The 22,508-nt window shown below is 38.7% G+C and overlaps 1 protein-coding gene across 1 annotated transcript in view; it reads left to right on the top strand.

Annotated features, from left to right (window-relative positions):
- Positions 1 to 22,508, top strand: part of STK4 (serine/threonine kinase 4) — a 46,198-nt gene that overhangs the window by 5,219 nt on the left and 18,471 nt on the right. The window contains exons 7-10 of the mRNA XM_085314245.1: positions 467 to 604; positions 1,737 to 1,865; positions 4,307 to 4,493; positions 16,015 to 16,172. Of these exons, the coding sequence (XP_085170371.1) occupies positions 467 to 604; positions 1,737 to 1,865; positions 4,307 to 4,493; positions 16,015 to 16,172 (612 nt within the window). The remainder of the gene's footprint in view (positions 1 to 466; positions 605 to 1,736; positions 1,866 to 4,306; positions 4,494 to 16,014; positions 16,173 to 22,508) is intronic.

Here is a 22,508-nt window from a genome sequence, read left to right as displayed (position 1 = left end):
ACCATCTTGCTTTTAATTTAGAGAAAATGATTTCTTGTCCATCAGTTCTTTGTACTGTTGACTAAATGAGGAAAAAAGAGGATCTGCATCGTGGTCCTCCTCTGTGGAGACATAGCTGAAGCTCTCAGTGTTAGACTTGAAGACATGTTTTCATCTGTATATTTTCTAAAGTGCTTTTTTTTTTTAATGCAAACCCAAATTTTAAAGCTTAAGAATAGCAAATTCATTCCTCCTGAAGCATATAATGACTTGGAAAGAAGCTTAAGCACCTAGCAGGAAAAGTCTTGATTTCTTGCTACTTGATCCTTCTGAGCAAATTATATTAAAAAAAAAATCTTTTAAGAAGCAGCTATCTTGAAATGTGTATTGCTGTTTAGTACTTGTATCTATTCATGCACATTTATGTTTTATTATTAGGTGGTTTTAAACCTTATTTGGAAACCTTAAATGTTCTTCTGTTTTTCAGGCAATTTTCATGATTCCCACCAATCCGCCACCAACATTTCGGAAACCAGAACTCTGGTCGGACAGTTTCACGGACTTTGTAAAACAGTGTCTTGTGAAGAGCCCTGAGCAACGTGCCACTGCCACACAGCTTCTGCAGGTCTGTCCTTAGTTACAAGACTATGAAGTCAAGGGAGGGCTTCTTACGGGCTCAAAGTGAGGCAGTGCTGCATAGATACTGTTGGTTTCACATCTTGCTGCTCCTGTTGACTACAGATCTTACTTTTAAATACCTCATTTAAAAACCTTGCATTCAACTTCAGTTTTTCAGTTCTTCCCTATGAACAAGGCATGACTCCAGCTTCCTGTGTCTGTCTTCTGTGGATTTTTTCTTTATACCTTAAAATTTTCATCGGCTCTTTTCTTTTTGAAAGAAGCGTGCGAATGCTTTATGTTAGTCTTGAGTTGGCACAGAACATCTTGTAGTGACTATAGGATTCCATTCTCCCAGCTGATCCTCGTTTGGAAGTTTCTACTCCTGCAGTTTTTGAAGCAGGTTTAAGTTATTCCTTGGTGTAGTAATGAAAATCAGTGCTGTCTGTAGTGAGAGAAGACATTTCTGAGTTGAGTGAAAGGCAGAAATGGGAAGCACTGCCTCTATCCCAACATAAGCTGTGCCTGCTTGAGCTATAAGACATAATTTAGAAAGGAGCATCTTTGTATTATTGTTACACCACAAACAACTCCTTAATTTACCTCTGATTTTTACATGTAGTAGTATCACCCACAGAAATTTAAGAGTGGAATTTTATCAAAGTGCAGAGGACAACATGCCTTTTCTCAGATTATTATTATTATTAYTATTATTATTATTATTAAAAAATTGTGACTTTTTTTTATTCACTTTCCATTGTTGTCCCAGACAACATGTTACGTTCTCAGGAGACTGTCTCCTAAAACACAAGAAAGAGAAACAAAATATTGATTAGAGGGATGTAGGTGTGGTGATAATCTGTGTAACTGATTCTATACAGCTAAACTGTTAAGAAAAAGTTTATGGGAGGGGAGTGACCCCAGAGTCTCACAGCAGTAATGCCTTTGAAGTATGAGCTTGTTGAGGAAGGGGGCTATCTCCAGTACTATAGGAGAGGGTTGAATTTCCATTATTTTAATAATGTATTTGGTGTCGAGTTAAACCTTAATTTTGATTGGTGGTAGGCCATAATAAAAATGTTCTGCTGTTATATCTTGGTTCAGATGCAGTGCTTATTTATTTTTACTGTACTTCTCAGCATCCATTTGTTAAAAGTGCCAAAGGGGTGTCAATTCTGCGAGATTTGATTAATGAAGCAATGGATATCAAGCTAAAACGTCAGGAAGCACAACAGCGTGAACTAGATCAAGATGATGAGGAAAATTCGGTGAGTATTTATAGAAACAATACAAAATTGCCACGGAAAGTTTTGTGTGTGTACATAGATACATACAGAAGGGAATTTGTCTTTTGCATACTGTTCTAAAACAGAATTCACCCACTATACAAAGTCCAGACTCCTGCTCCGTTCATAAGACTTAGCTGCTTTATTTTTTGCTTTGTTTTTAATCATTGTTCTTTGCAATATTTTGTTCAATTACCCTTGGATTTGACTTCTCTTGAGGTTTTTACTCTGTGGTTGCTTAACCTGATGCTTGATCCCTGCTTCATCTTTATATTGAGGTGAGACAGCATGCATGGCTTACTGGCTTACTATTTTAGCTCAGAGTATAGTTAAAGACCTGTAACTGAATAATTACATATGAAAATGGCTGTTTATTCATTTTCCCAATTGGATTATATTCCTCATAAAGTAATGAGAATTTTTCATTGCAGATTCAGGTCTTAGACTACTCTCCTAGTATAAAACAATTTATGTATTACACTGTTATGTAAGTATGATATATTGTTTTGCTGTTATTGTGCTTTAGAACTCCCCTTATAGAAACTTTCTACTACACAAGAGCAAGCAACTGAAATCTGAGGTGAGGGCATGTGAAGTGTTCAGGGGATTGCTGTGAATTTAAGTTATGGGCTCTTTGTTGTAGTGGTTATAGCATGTGAATATGCAAAGCATGCTGAAAGCTGTTTAATTAAAGCCTCTGTCTGTTTCAACCTGAATAAATAAAATGAGCAATAAAAGACATTGCATGGCACAGTCCTTTTCGGATGTTAGATCTGAATAGCATATTCCACAGTAAAACACAGCTCTGTGCTGAGTGCATTGTTCATCTAATTTTCCAGTTCAGGACTGCATATTTATTCAGTGTGGAAGTAATTGTTGCCATGATGTTGACTTTGAGAGTRTTATTCCTACCTTCTGTCCTTCATTTCTAACTGATCTGTGGTCACATTATAGAGAGGTGGTGTCACTGTAGTGGAGTTGAGTGGTCTCCATTAGTATGTGTGCTTTCCTGAAGCTTCTCTATTCCATAACTACTAGCAGAAAAGTGTTTACAAGCACTTTCCAAGTGCTGTGGAGTTTCTGCTATAGTTCTTCCTTGACTGATGTGTAGATTATATATATGTATATATATGTTTTCCTCACCCACTCATCTCCACATAAAACATACATTTTCTCCATTAATATCCTATGTAGTTTTTCWTCCTACCACTGCTTTTGAGGCTTAAGAGGTTGGGAAGTGAGTTATATAGATATTCTTGGCAAAACAAAGAAAATGCGTGGAACACCAAAGTGTGGAAAGGTGTCTTTCCTCCTGTTAATGTCAGTGAGATAGACTATTATAGCTTGATGTGTCAGACCTGTTTTTTCCCTTTAATACTAATTCCCATGAATAAGCTTATGTTCACACACAGATTAAGGAACTGGGGACTTCATACTTGCAACAGAACTTAATCTTTTTTGATATTTAGCTCTAAGGTGAGATGCATAGAAACTCATTTTACTAAATTTAATAACTGTGTTCTAAACCTAGGAAGTGATTGTTATTGTTGTAGCTAGGTAGGTGGCTAGGCACATATTTCCAAGAAACTAAATAGATTGTAGAAATTTTGACCTCATTTTTTGTGAAATCTTAGTCATAATAGATACTTTCTGAGGAAAGCGTAACTGTCTTTCAGGAAGTTATCCTACCAGAATATATTTTGGAGGCTTATGTGTTCATATAGACTGTTAATCTCTTGAGCATTGCCACCAGTAATTCAAACTTCCGTTTGGTTATCATGTGTTAATATTATAGAAGAGTGAGAAACAATTTTATTCTGAAGAAAATGACTAGACTTTGTTAATTTATTTAATTTCTCTKTAAAGATATGCAAATTCAGTTCATTTTGCTTCAGTGCTTATGAAGTTTGCAGCAAGTAAGACTACCTAAATCTTAAGGACAGACTTCAAAAAGTAGGCTAATGGCTTTCATCTGTCATGCACCTGTGCAGTACAAACTCAGAACTGTTGCTGCCTAATGACTCTCTAATGATTCTTCAATGAATGGTGTCATTTTTAGGTCAACTATAGTAACTGACAATTTTAATAGGAATACGAATGACTGAATGAGTATTGTAATCTGCTCTTAGGGCCAGGTTACCTGATCAGGAATGATACCTCATTTGTGTTGAGAAGCTTCTGGTGATTTTTATGTCTGTTCTCTTACGTATCATGCTGGCAGAAAAGTGTGAAGACCTTCCATTGCCTGTTTGGAGATGACAGGGAGAGAACTAAGCACATAAAGCAGCGTTCCATCTTGTCAGCCTCCATGTATATTTGTAAAACTATTTGAATTTGTAAGGCTTGCTGGTATCCTTGAATACAGCTACTCTTCCTAGGACTTCCACAATCAGTAAAAATGTGTTCATGGCATTCTTGCACAGGAAGAAGATGAAACTGATTCAGGTACCATGGTGAGGGCAAGCGGAGATGAAACTGGTACCATAAGAGCTGTCAGTACGCTGAGTGGTGGCGCCAACACTATGATAGAACACGATGGCACCTTGGAATCACAGCTGGGTACAATGGTGATAAACACAGAAGAGGAAGAGGAAGAGGGCACCATGAAAAGTAAGAAAGCATCTTTAACAAAATTGCTTGGGGGCTAATGTGCGCTAACAGRCATGTTTTTCGTTGGAGGGAAAGCAGTGACATTCTAAAAGCTATAGGGCAAAAGCATTCAACAGAAAGGAAATAAATAAAGCTAACGATGTCTAATTAATAATGAATTGCATGCTGAAAGTTCTTGTGAAGTTCTTCAGGGTAGCTTGTATTTTACTGCAGCTACAGCCTAGCACCAGTGCCTTTTGATAACGTGTTGCTCTGTGCTATTCACTAATCACCAACCAGCTTTGATAGTTTTGATAACTTATTGTGGCGTCTTTTGGTTGTCGGGAGCTAAAACTTTTAGGAAAATGCCTCCTGGCTGTAGAGGAAAGAACCTTTTTTAGGTCCAAATTTTAACTTAAGCCATCTTTTTTTTTTTTCTTCCCTAGTTTTTCAATGTGTGCAGCATATACAAGTCTCTGCGTTGATCAAATATGTTCTGATTCTAGTTAGTTTGGAGAGGTGAGGGGAGTGTTTAGTTTCGTTGCCCGCTTCCTCCCCCCCCCCCCCCAAGAAATAGAGGGGAGGGAAAGTCTGGCAAGGGATTAATCCAAACATTTGTGATGCTTTAGGAGGTGACCAGGCTGTTGCTTGGCATCTACAAACAGCAAGGCAGTTTCAGAACTGATGCAACAAATCAAGGGCTGAATTTATGAAATGACAGATAATCTTACACGTTTCAAACACAGCAATGATAGAAACTACCATCTCTGTAACCTTTTATTATATTGCTTGAATCACTAAAGGCAGCTGAATAAACACTGTGTTAGAGTTCTGAGACATTCCAATAGAAATCTGTTCTATCCTAAAATAGAAAAGCTTACTAAGACACTGGTCTCATTGTAGGAAGTAAGATTTAAAACTATGTATGTGCTTTTGATCCCTGAGGGTCTCTGGAAGACCTCACAGCTTGACTTGGAAGAAAGTTACAAATGTTTCTTTGGTAAAAAGAGATGGTGCTGAGAGCCTCATTGGAAAATTATGACTAGAAGAAAATCATTTTGTCAATTACGCATTCCTACRGAAATCCATTCCCACAGAGTTGGGGATCTCAGCAGTGTTGAGGCAGAGGTGGTTGTAGGTACTTCAGCTGGCCAGCATGGCTATTTGCTCAAGTGTGGAGGAAAGTGCTGAGTGAGGCTTGGCAGTGCTAAAACATGACTCTCATAGGCAAGACTTGTTCTTTTGGCTCTTGTGCACTTGAAAAGCCGTCTTTAGTCATCTGATTTTAAATCTCTGGCTATTGTTGGAGAGGAAAAAACTTCTCTATGAGAGTTTGGAAATATCTTTATCTCAGGAATTTTTGTCTTGGGAGCTCTTTTCATGTGGGGCGCTCTAGAGCTTGTGGAAAAATACTGTCCCCGTAACAGTGTGAGAAGTGTTTTGCAAACTTTGCCAAACACTAGTTCTATACGTTTTAAAAATGAAGGCATCAGCCTGCATAGCAGATTGTGACAAGAAGGACAATGTAGTAATGCTATTGGATTTACATTCTAATATTCCTCTTTCTGTGAAATAAGGTAACTCCATCAGGGAGAGAAATGGGAAAATCAGGTATGTGTGGACATTTACAGTAACTTAAAAGGTCACCCAGAGAGAATGGGACATGTTAACAGTCTGGCATAAATCAAATGAAATTGCTGTTTCTTTATGAATAATAAGTATTTAGTTTTTATTACAGATGTGTAGTGTTCCATTTCATGATTTTATAGCAGAGATGTTACRGTCTGTTGTGGTGCTCTTCCTGTATTTAAAAGGTGTTTATCTTCTCCCTGTTCCTAAGATTGCTGTTCTTGTAACTGAGAAGCATCTAATGCTTTCCTCAGATCTCTGTCCACCACAGTTTGTAAGGAAACCATTAGTCTATCTTTGCAAAGATGTACCCAACTCATTTTGAGTAGAATCATTTGTGAGGATTTTGCAAATTTTTAATATATTGTGGCATTTAACCTCAAGAGGGAGCTCCAGAACAAGCTCTGAGAGATTCAGATCTGTGAGCCTAGAGAGTTGTTCTTAAACAAACAAACAAACAAACAAAAAAAAAAACCCTTGAGACTTAAGATTTTTTAGATACTCTGTGTTCTTACGCTGCTGCTACGTAACGGTAGTGGGAACAGAGGAGGTGAAATGTCTGAACAGTTCTGCATCCTAGAGGAYGCATTTTGAGATCCTGGTACCACTTCACCTTGACAAAATCAACGCAGTAATAGAAGACCTAGTGAAGACCACCTGCACTCAGCACTCTCTCTGCTGCAAGTTGTGCTGCATTTTAATAACTTGTAATTTGATTCCAAGAAACTTGGTATTAATGAAAATGACTGCATGAGGTTAAAATTTAACTTTTTCTTAATACGTCATCCTCCTTTCTTACCCGGTAGCATAATACYGCAATCTTTGCTGTTGCGCACAGTGGTTCTGCAATTGTTTCTTGGAGACATGGCCACACAGCTGTCTTTTAGCAGCTTGCAAATACCCTTCCTGTGAGCTGCCTGCAGTTCTGTTTTTCAGCTTGCTATTTGCATATTCATGTTCTCTTAACATTTAGTTAAATTGTTTTAACTGTGAAGCTCATCAGCCTGCTGCAGAACCCTCTGGAACAAGTACTTTTTATAATATATAATACAATAACGCTATTTAGAAACCACTGCGTTTGAAGAATCTTCATTGATTCATATTTTCAAAGTCTGTATTTCACTTGGCAATTTGTGTTATGACTCACAGTAAAACCTGTTTTAAGTCAATAAAGTTCTCGTTTTTCTTGCGTGGCATTACTAGGAGAATTTAGCTTTCCTTGGTGTCTGCAGCTATTTAACTGCAAGCTTTTTARCTGATGGTCTAGCCCTTCCTCCTAATTTAAAAAAAGGTTTCCACAAGTGCTTCTGGGACACTAAAACGCGATGTTTTAGACAGGGCTGTCTTACACATCTTTAATCAACAACTTTTCCCAATAGCCCTGAAAATTTATATTCCGTCTGTAATGGAATACAGGACTTCCTARAGGTGACTCTTGCATAAATCAGCTCATGACTTTTTCAGGCTCAGATTACAAGTTTTCTTTAAATCCAGTATTTTACATTGCAGAGGCACTTTTGTTAGTTTTGCAGTCAATTGAGCTGTAATTCTATTTGCTTAAATTCTTTCATTTGCTTGTCTGTTTGTTTTTTTTACCTAGACCCCCAATAAAAATATTCAGGCAGCATTTTAAAATGTCACTGTGGCATTCAGTTATTTATTTTGAAAGCACTCAAGTGATTGCCTGAAACTACAGACCCTAAATTGCATAGTGACACACATTACTTACAAATCAATTGCTAACAGATTATGTATGGATTTCAGTTTAACTATTCCAGGAAAACTTCAGAAGTAGCTGAAGGACTATAGATGAACAGTTATTTGTAATAACAGACATTTTCATTGTGCTTGGGAACTGGCATAATGTTCAAACTATGAATATGTCTGAAATAATCTTTTCCCTTTCTTTTAATTATTCTATGTGGGAGTATGTAGTGCTGGTAAATGCTGCAACATTTCGGTCTTCTTCAATTTTGCTTTTTCTGCTTTTTTATTTGCTGTAAGTATTTAGATAATGGAAACTTGATAAGAGTTTGTCTCAGATTTGAGGAGTGGAACATAATTTTATATTATTAAAGATAAATATATTGCCTTCCTTGGACTGAAATATGATCAGATCCAAGTGAAACAGGATCTACTTTTCCTAGTACTTGAATCTGTCCTATTTTCTGTGTTAAAGTGCATCTAACTTRTTCAGGCATCAAGTAAAACAACACTGGAGAATGTAGAACTGCAACAGTGATAYGAGTTGGGCCATCTGTTTCTTAGGTCTGGATGAATGAGGGATTTGAAGAGGGGAGAAAAATCAGAGTTTTTGTTAATGTGGCAGATGTTCAGCAGAACATCTAGTGCAGAGAGTAGCACTTTTGCCTCTACCTTGGTAATGTAATGTGCAGGTGAAAATTCTTAATACTTTGTGAATGATTAAAATGGAATTTCTAATAGTTTGGGGTGGTTTGGGGTTTTGTTCTGCTTTTACTGTGCCCAGGCTGATAAAAGTTGTGTCCTTTTAAAAAGATATTTTACCTTTAAAGGGAGATGGGTTTTTTTCTGTGGGTGTTTTTTTTTTTTTTTTGGTAGTGAATTAAGTGAACTTGGTAATTTCCTATTAGTAAAATGTTAAAGCTTGTTAGTCTTGGTGGTTTTATGTGAGGCATCTGGTGGATGAAACTTCAACAATAGAAGTGTGAGTGACAAGATTCGGGAAACTTCCATTAGTTAACCTGTAATTTTTTATGTAGAGCAATGACTGTAAAAATAATAAATTGAACAGCAGAATGAACGTGAATGGCTTGGAAAGCATTTAGATGGTATGTGTGACTGGATTAACCATATAAATGAATAAACATTTCTGATCTGTAGCTTAGGTAGCTATAGGTGGTTTAATGTCACTAGTTGTCCAAAGCTGGTAGTTGTGTTACCCAAATAGGTAATAGAGTATAATAGAGAAGAGATTTACATTTTGTCAACATTTATGTCACGTATTTGTCAAAGATAATTTTATTCTTAATAGCACCCTCTCGCTACTTAGTGGTATTAATGCATAGTGGTACAGCATTGTGTTTAAAATTAGTCATTTTAGGCATAATTATATCATAAACCAGCTGATGTTATGTATTTAAATAACATACTGGTTTTAGAAACTCCTACTTTGATTAATTTTTTTCTGTAACTGTAAGGAGTGTTATGCTCTTGAGGTGTCAAGAATGTAAATTTCTCAGGTAAGTCTTCAAGCTGTGTTACTTTTTTTTACTTTCATCTTAATAGCAGGCTCACCAGCAAACTTGACATAAACAGCAGCCAGCCCAGTTAGTCCATCAAGAATATCAAGTAATGTGGATCTAAAAACCAACGTTTTTAATCAGCGGGAAGAGCTGTCATTTTGTTGTAATGCCAAGAAAGTGCCATGTAGTGGTGGGCTGTTTTCTTATTTTGTTTTTTGAATGGTGTGGTACATGAGGCAGTTTGTTTCAGGAAACTCGACTGAAACATAATAAAAATGCTTCACTACTCCTTAGGTGCCTCTATGTCCCAAAATACTGCAAATTGCATGTGCATGTGCAAACTGACCTACCTGTCTCTTCCAAGAATGAACTCACTTCTTACTGGATTGAAATGAACTGTGGAGAAAGCTTTCCTTCAGCAGAAATAATCTCTGTTTAAAATCATTAATTTCTTAATGGCTGAAGTACAGAAACAAATTGTTTTACCAGCAATTTTTCAAGCTTCAGGGGGAAAAAAATCTGTATTGCTATGTTGTTTTCTGACCTCTCTGGATAAGCAATTGATTTTCCAGGTTATGAACCAGCAAAGGTGTTAACAGATGCTTAGTTGGCTATAAACTGTTTGGGAAGCCTCAGCTGTTGCCCACAGGGTGCTGGACCTGCAGGTTGCAGCCCTGTCAGTGAAGTTGTTTCTTATTAAGATTGACCAGGACCAGAGCTAGATGATGCAAGGGATTAAATGCTGTTCTTATTTCTTCGTGCACCTTCACATCTCACTGTTTATGTCACTTTGTTTAGTTGCTGGAGTAAATTAGTAATTAAAGCAAATGAGACATAGATATCTGTTGAAAATCTGTAGTGGAAGAAGAAAATGTCTGTATGTTTGTGATCTTTTCTGAGTTCTTACATAAAAAATGCGAAATCCAAAGGGCAGCTCATCTGGTCTTAGATGGCTTTTGTTACTGTAAGAACTTTCTTCTCATTTGGGAAGGATCCTCAACTATATATATACCACAGCTTTGGGTAAGTGTTTGTACCTTAAGTGGCTCTGATGCTTATATTCATTATAAGAGATTGGCTAAGATACCCAGAATTAATTTTGAACATTTAGGAGCTCCCTCTTGATAGTATGGCCTGTCAGGCATGTTCTGCTTTGATTAGTTTGAGGTAGGCCATGACTATGGGAAGACTTGTCCTCATAAGCTTCAATAGGTATGCAGTGTTGTGTAGTCTGCAGTTAATGTGGGGAAGTTTCAGCTTATGTTGCCATGGGATGAATTCATTAATGATAGCGCACTACTTTCTCGGTTGAATAAGTTGGCATCTCTCTGCTCTGCWGTATAAAATGACTCGGTCCTGTTAATACCGTACAAATTGCATTGTCCAGCTGCTAAAGTTCATCTGTGATTCTCTGAGAAGTAGCCTGAAGCAAATAAATCTACAGTTCCATTTGAAATTTTAATATTAATGATGTGTTGCTTGCACATACTCGTCATCAGGCACTGTTCTGTGCATCCTAAATCTCAGAGTAGGTTAAACCTTAGTTTTATATAACTCAAACTAAAGCAGGCAGAGAGAAGCTTGCTAAGATTGTTGGGGACTGAGCTTGTTACAGGAGAAGTCAGTGAAAGATCTATGCTTATTTAGGCCAACTAAATGAAGGGTGAGTGTGGACATGAAAACCTGAAATAAATGGGCATGGAGGCAGGCTAAGTGCTAGAGGGGATAATGGTTTGCATAATGAAAAGCTGAGGCTTGCCCAAGATCAAGTGCATATGCACTTGCTACCAATAAAGTCTGGACTGGGAATTAGGAGGATTATAACTAGCAGAATAGCAAGCCTGTCAACAGCAAGGACAAAAAGAAATGGTTGCTTTACAGTAGGTGTTGATCCCTCTGTGAAAGGGGCTATGTGATCTTGTATGTGATAGCAGGAGACTGAGTGTGTGGTCTCTGGAGATCCTTTCTGGCCTTATGTCAGACAAAAGGCAGTGATAGCTCCACTTTCTTTAAAGCGAACTTCAGTGGTCTTTGATGCCTCTCTGTAGAGCTCAATTCTGAGCTCCTGCTTGCAGGGATGTGGGTTCCCAAGCTTTGCTGAGGGTCTCAGGGACATTTTCCTAGCATAAATCAGTCGGTTTCAAAATTTTTGGTCTTGTTGCTCCTGACATGCCATTCACAGAAATGCAAGTATTCTGCAAAGAAGAGAACAATTGGCTTTTTAAATATTGCAACCTCCTATAATCTTGAAAAATATGTTGTGAGTACGAAGTATCTCATTTCTTTAGTTTAATATTGCTAGTATAGCAATTCATCACTTAATGGCTGCTGATTAAATTATGCTCTTTGAAGATGAATGTGCCCCTTATCAAACTGATATGGCTGCAGGTTCTTAATCTGTGATTACTTGCAGTAGTAGTTCAAAACACACTTGCAGTGAGGTCTTCCTGGTTGTTCCCAGCCACAACTCTAGCTCCAGTCTATTTTKAAAGAAGGGAAGAAATCTCTTTCCATGGCTTCAAGAACACATCTTTTAAGTAACACTGTATTCACGTAACTGACTTGAATAAAGAACACATAAAATGTGTTCCTGAGGTTATGTGCATCTCTCATGAGAAGCTTTGTGACTTTAGAATTCACCCTAGATATTTAATAAGAATTGCTTTGAAAAGGAATGCATAACAAAACAAGGATTTTTCTGCTGCTGTCAAGACTGAGTAGAGAAGAATAATTTTAGAGAAAGCTGAAATTCTAGTTTCTAGTTTTCTAGTAAATCCTTTGCTAGTTTGCTTATGCTGTTTCTCCTTCTCTATTATTCCGCTTTCTCTACAGCATTGCATGGAATACCAGTGTCCTGTTTTCATGGTTATTCATACCTTCTCCGTCATTTCATGTTTGATATAAGTGGTCTGTGTGCCACGATCAGCCAGTAAGACTGATTTCTCTCATTCCCTCAGGTATCCAAACAGGTTGTTTGGGGTGAAGACTGTCCCACCTGACATGCTACCACATACAGCTGGACTTAGCTTCCTAGTGCTGAAAGGGTAGTCTGTGAATAGTGCAAATAACAGTGCTGAAATCAGTAATAAACTTAGGAYGGTACTCCTTTCTAAAAGTAGTGTATCAAAGTATAAGGGGAGGTTTTTTGCTGACATTTTATTACATTCTCCACCCTTGGATCCACCTTTTTCTGTTTCCATGGAACTGATGTTTTTTGCAGACTTTTCTAAACAAGAATTTATACCAGGCAGTACTTTAGACCTTTTTGTAAAGGGCTTCTGTTCCTTATGATAAGACAGGCCGAACGGAGAGGAGGGCCTCCGAGCACCTGCGGCTCTGCGCGGATAGCCTGAATCCCTAGTTCTGCAGTCGACTGGACTGGCTCCAGCAGAGCTGTGGTGTTCCATTTGTGTAATTAATACAGCTCTTAAAAAGATGACTGCATACTTAAATGGTAGACCATTAATGGCTCCAGGGAGCTCTCATAGCTCATCCCTATAGGCAACTCTTTAGGTTCCAAAATAAATGCATGGAGAAGCCCTTCTTGTCACCACAGGGTGACCTTCTAATAAAAGGCTTTTCTCTCCCACAGTTGTGATCTCACATTCTGTCAAAGATTTGTATTTTAGTCTAACCCTGTAAAACTAGAGAATTAAATGCGTTTTGGCACAAACACATTTAGTGTGGTGTCATCTTTCAGCAGCATCTGATGCTGCAAATAGCAATGGTCGATTTTGTCTTCAGCTGCCTGTTATCAAAATCTTAGATATAGTGATGTGATCCTTGTATTGAATTAATAGCAGATCATCTTTGGAAAGCTGGCACTGTTGTAAGTGCCAAGATTGACGAAAAGGAATCCAGTCCGGCTAGGATGATGCTAACCGAGCTCGTGTAWCATCTTTCAGTCTCCAGGAGCATTTTTGTCAGTCTTGCTGCATGCACACCCTGAGTGAGATCACGAGCAATTACAATTTCAGTTATCCTAGAACAGTATTCTGGATAGAATAYCCTTCATTTCTCCCTTCATTTTTTTTGTCAGTTGGTAAATCTGTATTTTAATCCGTTTTTGAAAAATTATTGAATAAGTAAAGATGTGACATTAGATGTTGACCTGCAGAAATATACTAAAATGGGTGACAGTTATTCAGCGTAGATTATCGTATGCATCTGAAGGGACTGCGATGACTTGAAGGTTAGTGGTGTCCGACCTGGCCTATGAATCACAGGGCAACTTAGGCTGGAAGGGGCCTCCGGAGGCCSGGGTCCAGGCCTGTCCAAGGCAGGCCAAGTTTGAAGCTAGGTCAGGTTGCGGAGGGCCTTGTGCGGTTGCTGTAGGTCCTGCTTCCGTTGCATAACCGTCCTCGTTGTGAAAACTTTGTTCCTTGCATTCAGTTGAAATTTCCTTGCTGCAATTCGTGCCCGTCGCCTCCCCTCCTTCCGCTGTGCGCCGGTCCGAGGAGCCGCGCTGCTCTGTCTCCTCCGCAGCTGCGTGCCCTCGCGGCCTTCTCCGTGCCACGTGAGCCCAGCGCCCTCGCGCTCTCCTCGGACGTYGCGCGCTCCAGCCCCGTGAACGTCCGGGCAGCCTTTTGCTGCATTTGCTCCAGCTTTACAGCCTCTCGTGTTGATGGGGCTGAAAATCGGGCACCGTATCCCAAATGCAGCCTCACGGTTATAAACACGAACACTTCCTTTGCTGTGCTTTTGGCCTATTTCTGTTCCATTTCTATGTGAAAGCAGAAATTGATTGAGTAAAGCTTATTTCTGAATGTGYCTTGTCTTGATGCTGTGAAGCTGCAACAGGTTATTTAATAGATGTGACTGGTTGTCTTTATAAATACGGCAGCCATGGTAGAATAGGAGACATGGAGAAACGAGGATGATTACTTTTAAGTGACTTTCTGAATTAGTCTCTGGTATGAGTGAGTGGTCTTTGAGAAAATGGGTAATCCATTATCATTTGAGTGAAATATTTTTAAATGCTCCTGGCCAAACAATTATTTTCAAATCATATAGTGCAGGCTTTCTTCAGATATGGTGGGGTTTCTTTYCCTTGAATTTTTTGAGACTGAGGCTAGCTCACAATAAGCTGTGTGTAGATTAGTATATGTAGACATGAATTCATCTCCTTTTACAAAATTCCTTTTAAACACTTCTGTTGTTGGCCATAACACTTTAGCTTACCTCCTGCTTCAGTCTGGACTGCAACAGAATGGAAGTGGTGTATTTGCTTCATTCTAAATAAATGTTTTATCACTTAGGAGTAATTGGATTGCTATTGTATTTCAGTAATTTTTCCCAATAGCAAATCTGTTCTCCACTTTGCAGACATGTTTCCTGACTGACCTTCGTGCAGTCTGTCTGAAGATGTCTTTCTTGATCTAATTCTGTACAATGATTTCTTTTCTTTTTTTTTTTTTTTTGAGAGAGAGAGAGAGAGAGAGAGAGAAAGAGAGAACTACTGCCAGAGGTGGAATAATTTGTCTTTGCTCCTACTGTTGTCATGGTGCAAAGTATAAGCACTTCAGTTCATGCTTGAGCTTGTAGCTACCCCTAGGAAGGCAGTATGATACTGTGCTTTTTTAAGATTGTTCTTGACATTTCAGACCRTATAAAACCACACTTCCCTCTGTGTCAAAAACCAAGTATCCTGCCAAGGTATCTTAGACTTTGTGAAAATTTGTTCCAAGTTTAACATGTCTATAGACCAATAACTTCTTAAATTATCTCACAGTTGACCTGGGAATTCAAACACTTGTCTAATGACCGGAGAGAATCTGCCAGAGTCATTCCAGAGCACTGGATGGCAGTTTTATGTTTAAGAACATTATTCTGTATTTAAGTTTTAATGGGTTTCCAGAGTAACTAATACTTTTGCAAGAGGAAGGCTCTGCTGAACATTTTAAAGTCTTTGTGAGAACTATCTTGCAAATTTAGTACACACTTTGGGATGAGACTGTCTCTGCCTTATGGAGACCTAGCAAACAATTCAAAGGACAGCTTGAGAGAGAGAGAGAGTGTGTGTGCGCATGTGAGTGTTTTGGGTTGGTTGCCTGCCTGCTTTGACAGTTTAGATCTATTTCAACTGCATGACACTTGACAGTGAACTTATTTCCCTAGTCCAGAACTAGGTATGTATTTGACTGTTTAAATGCCATTTTCTGTTAATATAAGACAGCTCTCATGTGAAAATTACTTCCTGGGGAGTGCCAATATCCTCGTGGAAACACCCCCCACACACACTCACTTTCAGGGAATTACGGTTTTTGCATTGACTAAAGCGTAAGTTTTAAGTGCCAATGTAGAAATAAAGCTGTTTAGTTTTGGAAACCTGCGTATTTTGTAATGTATGTAACCTGCCTGGWAGGAAAGAACAGCTCCTCCAGCGGGTAGCAGCTTACCTACATGAAGCTTGGTTACCCGACAGCACGCTTTGGTGGACTGATTGCAGGGCCAAGGTCTCCAGAATTGCAATCACTTGTGTAGTGAACTTCCAGCTTCCCTTCCCCAGTCGTCTTACTTTGCAGTCAGGAATAGTTTTATATTTGAAAAGCTGCTGCAAAGTACTACTTTAGCTGTACTACGTGATATAGTGTGCTAAAAAGATAAAATCACTGTTGAGCATGATGTAAGGCAGTGTGATCAAAAGTGCATTTTTCAAGAATGACTTTTTKTTTTAATAATATTTTCAGGGAGGGATGAAACGATGCAGCCAGCCAAACCATCGTTCCTTGAATATTTTGAGCAGAAGGAGAAGGAGAATCAAATCAATAGCTTTGGGAAAAACGTGTCTGGCCAGACAAAAAATTCATCTGACTGGAAAGTACCACAGGATGGAGACTACGAATTTGTAAGTCTATACTTTGGAATTCAGTCAATGTGACAGTCTTTAAGGGTTTTAGTCAGAGCTGCTTTAAGATTATTTCTTGTTTTGACAGACTAATGGAAACCTGAGGAGATTCTAACTGCTAATGCATTCGATAGGGCATTTTGAAAAACTCATTTTCTTTGGTTATTTCTAGGTTATCATAATTAGTTGTTATCTGTATATTTTGCTTGTAAGAATCCTGAGGACATTACAGAGAAGCTTTGTTGCTTTATTTCCCTGTTACACGTTTAAAATCAAAACCAGAATTCCAGTTGGCARTTGGAAAATGCTAATCTTTAAATGTGGAATATTTGACAAAAACAGTGTTACCACCATTGAATTTTCTCTTTTCTTTTTATTTTTTCCCCCTAGGGCTTCCACACCAGAGTTTGTTACTATGTGAATACTGAGCTTTTCTCATGTCTTTTTCAAATCTTCAGTGCAGTCTTTTTATCCAAGGTTCATGTGTTTAGAATTTTCAGGCAGTTTCTGAAGTCAAAAGAGATCACAGGTTCTATGTTTGATTAATTATAAAATTTATGATTTAAGTCTTTTTGTGAAGGAAGAAGACCTCTGACTTGAGTTCAAAACACCAGAAGATGCAGGCTCAGTTCAACACTTCCCCCTCTGTTGCTTTTTCTGTCAATGATATTTCAGTGCAAGCACTTTTTGCTTTAAGTGCGTTGTATACTGTTATGATGTTTGTTCATGTTGCCCATGATTCAGGTTGTCAAGTTGCATTTGTTAGTTGGTGAGATTGACTCCACCTTAATAAAGCAATGCAGAAAGCAAAATCTTTCTGCTAGTCACGACATAAGACTGCAGAGGAGATGCTTTGCTCTGAGCTGGGAATAATAGCTGGAGCCTTTCCTTCCACTTGTACAGATTATATTGACTATTATTGTTGCTAAATTTTGTAGTATTTGTTGCTGCATTTCAGAGTCTCCTGTTTAGGAGACTCTTGTAGCCCTTTGCACTATGTTACATTTAGCATTACAACTTAAAGTCACTGCATAAATAYATTTTACTGAAATAGCTACACTATTCCAGTCCCAGTCAGATGCCCAGTTTGTCTTGTTCATCTTGCATGCGTGTTGTGAGTTAATTTAATGTTAATTATTGTTTTTCAATGTGTCCTATTTCCCAGGAAAGAGAGGCTGCTTTAGCATGAGAGATCTTCTGTGGTCTGTGGGAGATGGCCTGTGGGGAAATTTGCAGTAACTATACTTCTTTCTAATTGGCTTGCATTAAGCTCAGCTATTACCCTTATTTCCACATGATGAATAAGATGTATCCACCYGGAATACAGAGGGCTGGAAGCACAGGTTACACCCAGTGTGTGGCATACACAGTGCAGGTGACGGAAGGAGAGGTCTGTGCCGTTCTAAAAAACAGAACCTACAAGTATTTTTAGACTGCAAAGCGACTGTTTGACATGCACGTGACCTTGTTTACTGATTTCCATTAGTACTGAAGTATTGCCATGTGCATAGATTACCAGTGTGCTGGAAGCAATGAAAGCAAGCAATAATAGCTAGCAATAAATTGAGCTTTGGGTCACCTTCATATTTGTAGAAATTTCACTTCCCAGCCACATATACTTCTTTAGTTCAACCATGGCCTGTCTTGCATGTAAATTTTGTAATAGAGCTGACTTACCACCTGTAATAGAGCTGACYTACCACCTAGTCACATTCTTTTTTGTAGCATAGGAAAAATACTAGAAAGCAACTCTAATAAATACACAAGGATATTTATATATCCCTTAACTGAGGGGTTAGTAACAGCAACTTCATGCTGTGTAACCTATTCAAAGACTTTAAACTGGTTATTTTTCCTGTTTTACTAGAAATGGATCAGAGTAAATTTGATGGCTAGCCACAAGTAAAAGTCATGTTTATTAATGCTTAGTAATTGAAAGCATCAATTCAAACTGTATGGAATAAAGAAAACAATATATTCATTAATTATATCAAAGATATCTGTCTTACATTTTAATACAGTTAGAACTTATTTCTACATTGTTAGAATAAATAGATTTGAGCAGCCCTTGTCTGTAGAGTTTGCAAGATTCCAAGCAGAGATGAAGTTAGATGCTAGGTGAATACTAGTTTTTTCCTAAGCCTTAAGAAACGATGAAAATGCTGTTTGATTTGTGCTATTGCAGAGGAGCTATATACTGGTTACCTGCTATTCTATATTCCTCTCTCTCCTRTGTGACCAGTATCTGGAGTCGCCTGTCTTCTCTTCTCCCGCTAAAAAAAGGAGGGGGACAATATTAAATTACAAAAATTTTTGCTCTTTACCCCTGTGGCAAAACCATTTGACCTTTTCTTGACTAAAATTATTCCTCTGAGGCAGGCAAATAAGAAGCTATTTATTATCATAGTGGCAATGTCATGTTAGATAAGGGTATTTTTTTTTCTTTCTTTTTTTCCTTTTTCTCCCTAGCTGTTCTAGGCAAGGTATCAAGTCAGCCCCATCCACTGCAGAGCAGAAAACCCAAAGATCCTGTTATAAAAGGTGGTGAACTCCATTCCTTCAAAATTTGATGCTCTAGCTGTGCTCTGGTTGTGGTCTGAGAYAGCATAAACTTGGTGCATTTCCAGCCTTCTAAGTTTGGGGCAGGAGTAATTATTAACTGGTTAGTCAGTGCCTGATGGTATTAGCGTTTATTTCCACATGTTTCAACAAGGATCTCTAAAGATTTAAGCCCTGCTTGATGACATTTTTTTTTCTTTCCCCAAGAACATTAAGATTTATTTAACATAAAAAGAATAGCAGATTATCAGAAATAATTCCTGTTATAAGGAGGAATGAAACAAACTTTAATATGAAAATGCTGCAGGGGTAGTGCGCTAATGAGCAGGATGCATTGTATGTAGAATTTGTAATTGCTGTAATCAGATCTCAAAATTTTTGTAGTTGAATTTAATTTTKCCAGTGAACATTAGTCACTTACTATTGCACAGACTTAAATTAATAATGCTTGAAGATTTGTTGAGACAATGTTTTACATTTTATTTTAATCTTTCAGTAATACTGTAATATACAGCAAAATTAATTTTGCAATATTTCCTACTCTCTTAAACACAAACAAAACCATTGTTTATTGCTATTTTTTTTAAAGCCTTTTGAATTGTTCTGAGCAGGCAGTAGTCTGATATCATTTGTGGCTACAGTGGGATCACTTCCCTCCTTCCCTCTCCCTCCCCTCCCATTCAAGCTATGCTTGAAAGGCCTTCAGTCTGGCCAAACTTTGGATCATCCGGTCATGAATGTTATTTATTATATCACTAATTTTATTGAAAGCCTGTTTTGTTAGCAAATTACCAAGCTCCAACAGTTCRTGTTTTATGGTGGCTATTACAATACTGAAAGCTTTCCAGTTCTCTTTTGTGAATGTGGCTTCACTGGGGAAAATGGCTGGCAGTTTGTGCTCTCCTGTCAACCTTGGATTTTGCCATCATGATGTAACTTTTGCTGTTTTTTTTTTCTTTTTCTTTTTCTTTTCTTTTCTTTTCTTYTTTGTTTTAATACCTGTATTGTTGAGCTCGGATTTTGCTGTAACTCTAATTCATAACCTTTTTCTTATCTTTTTCYGTATCTTTCTTAAATTCATCTTACTCAAATATCCCAATAGGTTTTTTGGAGGTAGGTAGAATAGCACCAGAACTCTTTAACAGTCACCAGATTAAGAGTGCTGCATGACATCAAGTCCTTCTGAAGGCTTTGCACCCCAAGCAAGGAGTAAAAGCTGTTTTCTCCAAGGCTGAGGCTGTTATACTATTGGARGATGTAAGTTAGTTTGACAGCGTATTTCTACCCCTCTTTCAAACCTCCATGGCATGTTGGGTTTGTTTGTTTGTTTTATTTGGTTACAGCACCTGTATAGATTCCTTCCATCCCTGGCCTGTATGAGARCCTCTCAAGAGTTTAATTGGTACAGTCACTTTGTGTTGCCTTTAGCTGCTCTTGCTATTGTTGCGCACAGGAAGGAGACTAGGTGATGGATGAATTTTTGAGGGAAGGCATTGCCRTTCACCTGCTGGACCTCAATGGAGAAGTGCAACCATCAGCACTCATTTTCTGCACTGGTAATCTGTGTCCTGCTGCTGCAGCTCTGGGAAGGAAGCTGCTATTTGGAAGCAAGATTTATGCCTCCTCTTTTAATAGTATCCTTCTTCCTTTGGGAAGACCTTGATTTGTCAGATTCTGCTAAGTCTTGGTTAATCAGACCTTTCCTCTTCCTACAATTATCAGAAATCAATAGTTTCATTTTTTTTCTTCTCACTCCTTGACTTAAGAGGATCTGCCTTGACAGGCAGACTCACTGAAGCAGAAAAGCTTTGGACCAAAATTTTTTCCTTGCAAAAATAAAAATGATAAACCTACTGTATATCCTTGAGACTGTCAAGGTTTGCAGAAGTAGCAGGTGAAGAGAAGACATGATAAATCCCTCAGCTTCTTGTGGAAAAACTGTGAAAGACAGCTGTTGTAATGACCTCTGCTCACTTGTTCTCTGTGCTTGTCTGCCTTGAGTAAACCTGTGCTTCAGATCTTGTTTCTGTGCAGTGACTGCTGTTCTCTGTAGCAGTTCATCTTTAGCTCCCTTTGAGAAGTGTTGGCTATTGATGGAATTTGCTTTGGACAGGAAAGATTGGTGTGATTTTGCACAGTCCTGAAATAGGCTTTATCATCTCTCAGTGCAGTGTTGTCTTCTGTTCCTCTAGCAATAGAAGACTGTCCTGTAAATGAGACTGTTGTGTCTGAAATTTTTGCAGTGCAAAAGTGGGAAAGATGAGCAGATGTTCATCGCTTCTAATGGGGAGAAGAAAAGCAGATGCTGACCAGCACTTTTGTCAGGACAGCACAAGCAGAGCCCTAATGCACAAGCAGCAGTTCCTGTCTGCATCTTACCTTCTGCTAGGCAGAGGAGAACAGAGGAGGGCAGAGAAGGGCCTTTGCAAAGTCCCAAGAGGTGGAACAAGGCCCAGATTTGAACCCACAGCTCCAAATCTCTTCCTAATAAACAGTTGTCTGGTCCAAGTGCTTAGGCCATGGTTTGCTGTCAGCCTCTGACTGTTCCATGGACTGTGCTCCTTTAGCAATATTTTACTGGTTTTCTAATATAGATTCTTTGCTTTAGGCCTCTTCCTATGATCTTTAGATTTACATGTTTAGGAATTCTTGCTGTAGATAGTGTTCTTCTTTCTTAGACTGCGCCCTGCTAGCTGCTACTTTGAGCAGGAGGTTGTAGAAGCTGGACAAAATCACCAAGCCAGGGGTAGAGAGGAGTGAGCAGTGGAATTACCTCCTTCTTACTTGAATAACAGTGTTTGCTTTATTTTACATTATACTTGTAGAAAAGAAAGATCTAAGCAATACCTGTTGAAAGCTCTGAACTACTGAAGTCGTGTGTCACTATGTGAAGTATGTGAAGAAGAATAAGATTTTCTGTTTATTGAGATGTCTCATTGCACTGCTCAAATCCGTGACAGGCTTTTTATTTATTTATTTATTTTTATTAACACTCGTTTCTGTGCTTTTACTTAGTAATTTGAAACACTAAGCTGGAAACAAAGATACTAAAAAAAGAAAAACTTCTGGTATCTTTACCAGGAGAGAGGGAAAGCACATTAGTTTAGTGGTGTCTTCAGCATGTTCAGGTGTACAAATGGCTGCTGGTTTGTGGTGAAGTCATGAATGTGAATGCTTTTCCTTCTATTTTAGAAGAATAGTTAATGCTGTGATAGGAAGTGCTTGAAGTTCTTACAGAGAAGTTTACAGAAAATGCAGTTCTCTCGAGCAAGCCAGATCACATTCTGGTCACGTTGTATTTTTGGGTCTGGTGACAGATACCAACCTGACAACGCCTGCAGCTCAGAGCCCCCTGTTTATGCATTTCAGGCGTGGCCCGGGCGCTGGAGATGTGCTGGCCACGATGGGTGGTGCAGCCTGCGGTGYGGACCCAAGAAGCCGGTCTGGCAGACTGAAGCCCCGTGCTCTGCTCAGCCCTGGTCTGCGTCTGCCACAGTTGCAGGGGTGCCGAACAGCGCGCAGGGCCACGCTGCGTGCGTCSCCCTGCCGTTGCCCCTGGGCAGCGATACGCTTCCCAGTTAAAAATGGAGATCCCTTAGCGTGATGTATGCCTCTGCGCTCAGGACCGTGGTGGGAAATGGCTGGGCGCTGGAACCATCTGTTTCTTTCATTGGAGGTGATTTATAGGGAGGAACTGTTAGAGGGCAAGTGATTTATTGCTTATCAATAACTGTAAACATGCTCTGCTTTACAATGACCAGAGTGTCTAATGTGCTG

The sequence above is a fragment of the Rhea americana genome, unplaced genomic scaffold (genome assembly GCF_003343005.1).
Source record: "Rhea americana isolate MKP2758 unplaced genomic scaffold, rheAme1 scaffold_4, whole genome shotgun sequence".
NCBI lineage: Eukaryota > Metazoa > Chordata > Aves > Rheiformes > Rheidae > Rhea > Rhea americana.
Note: the sequence above shows the minus strand (reverse complement) of the source record. Positions and strands in the feature narration are given on the sequence as shown.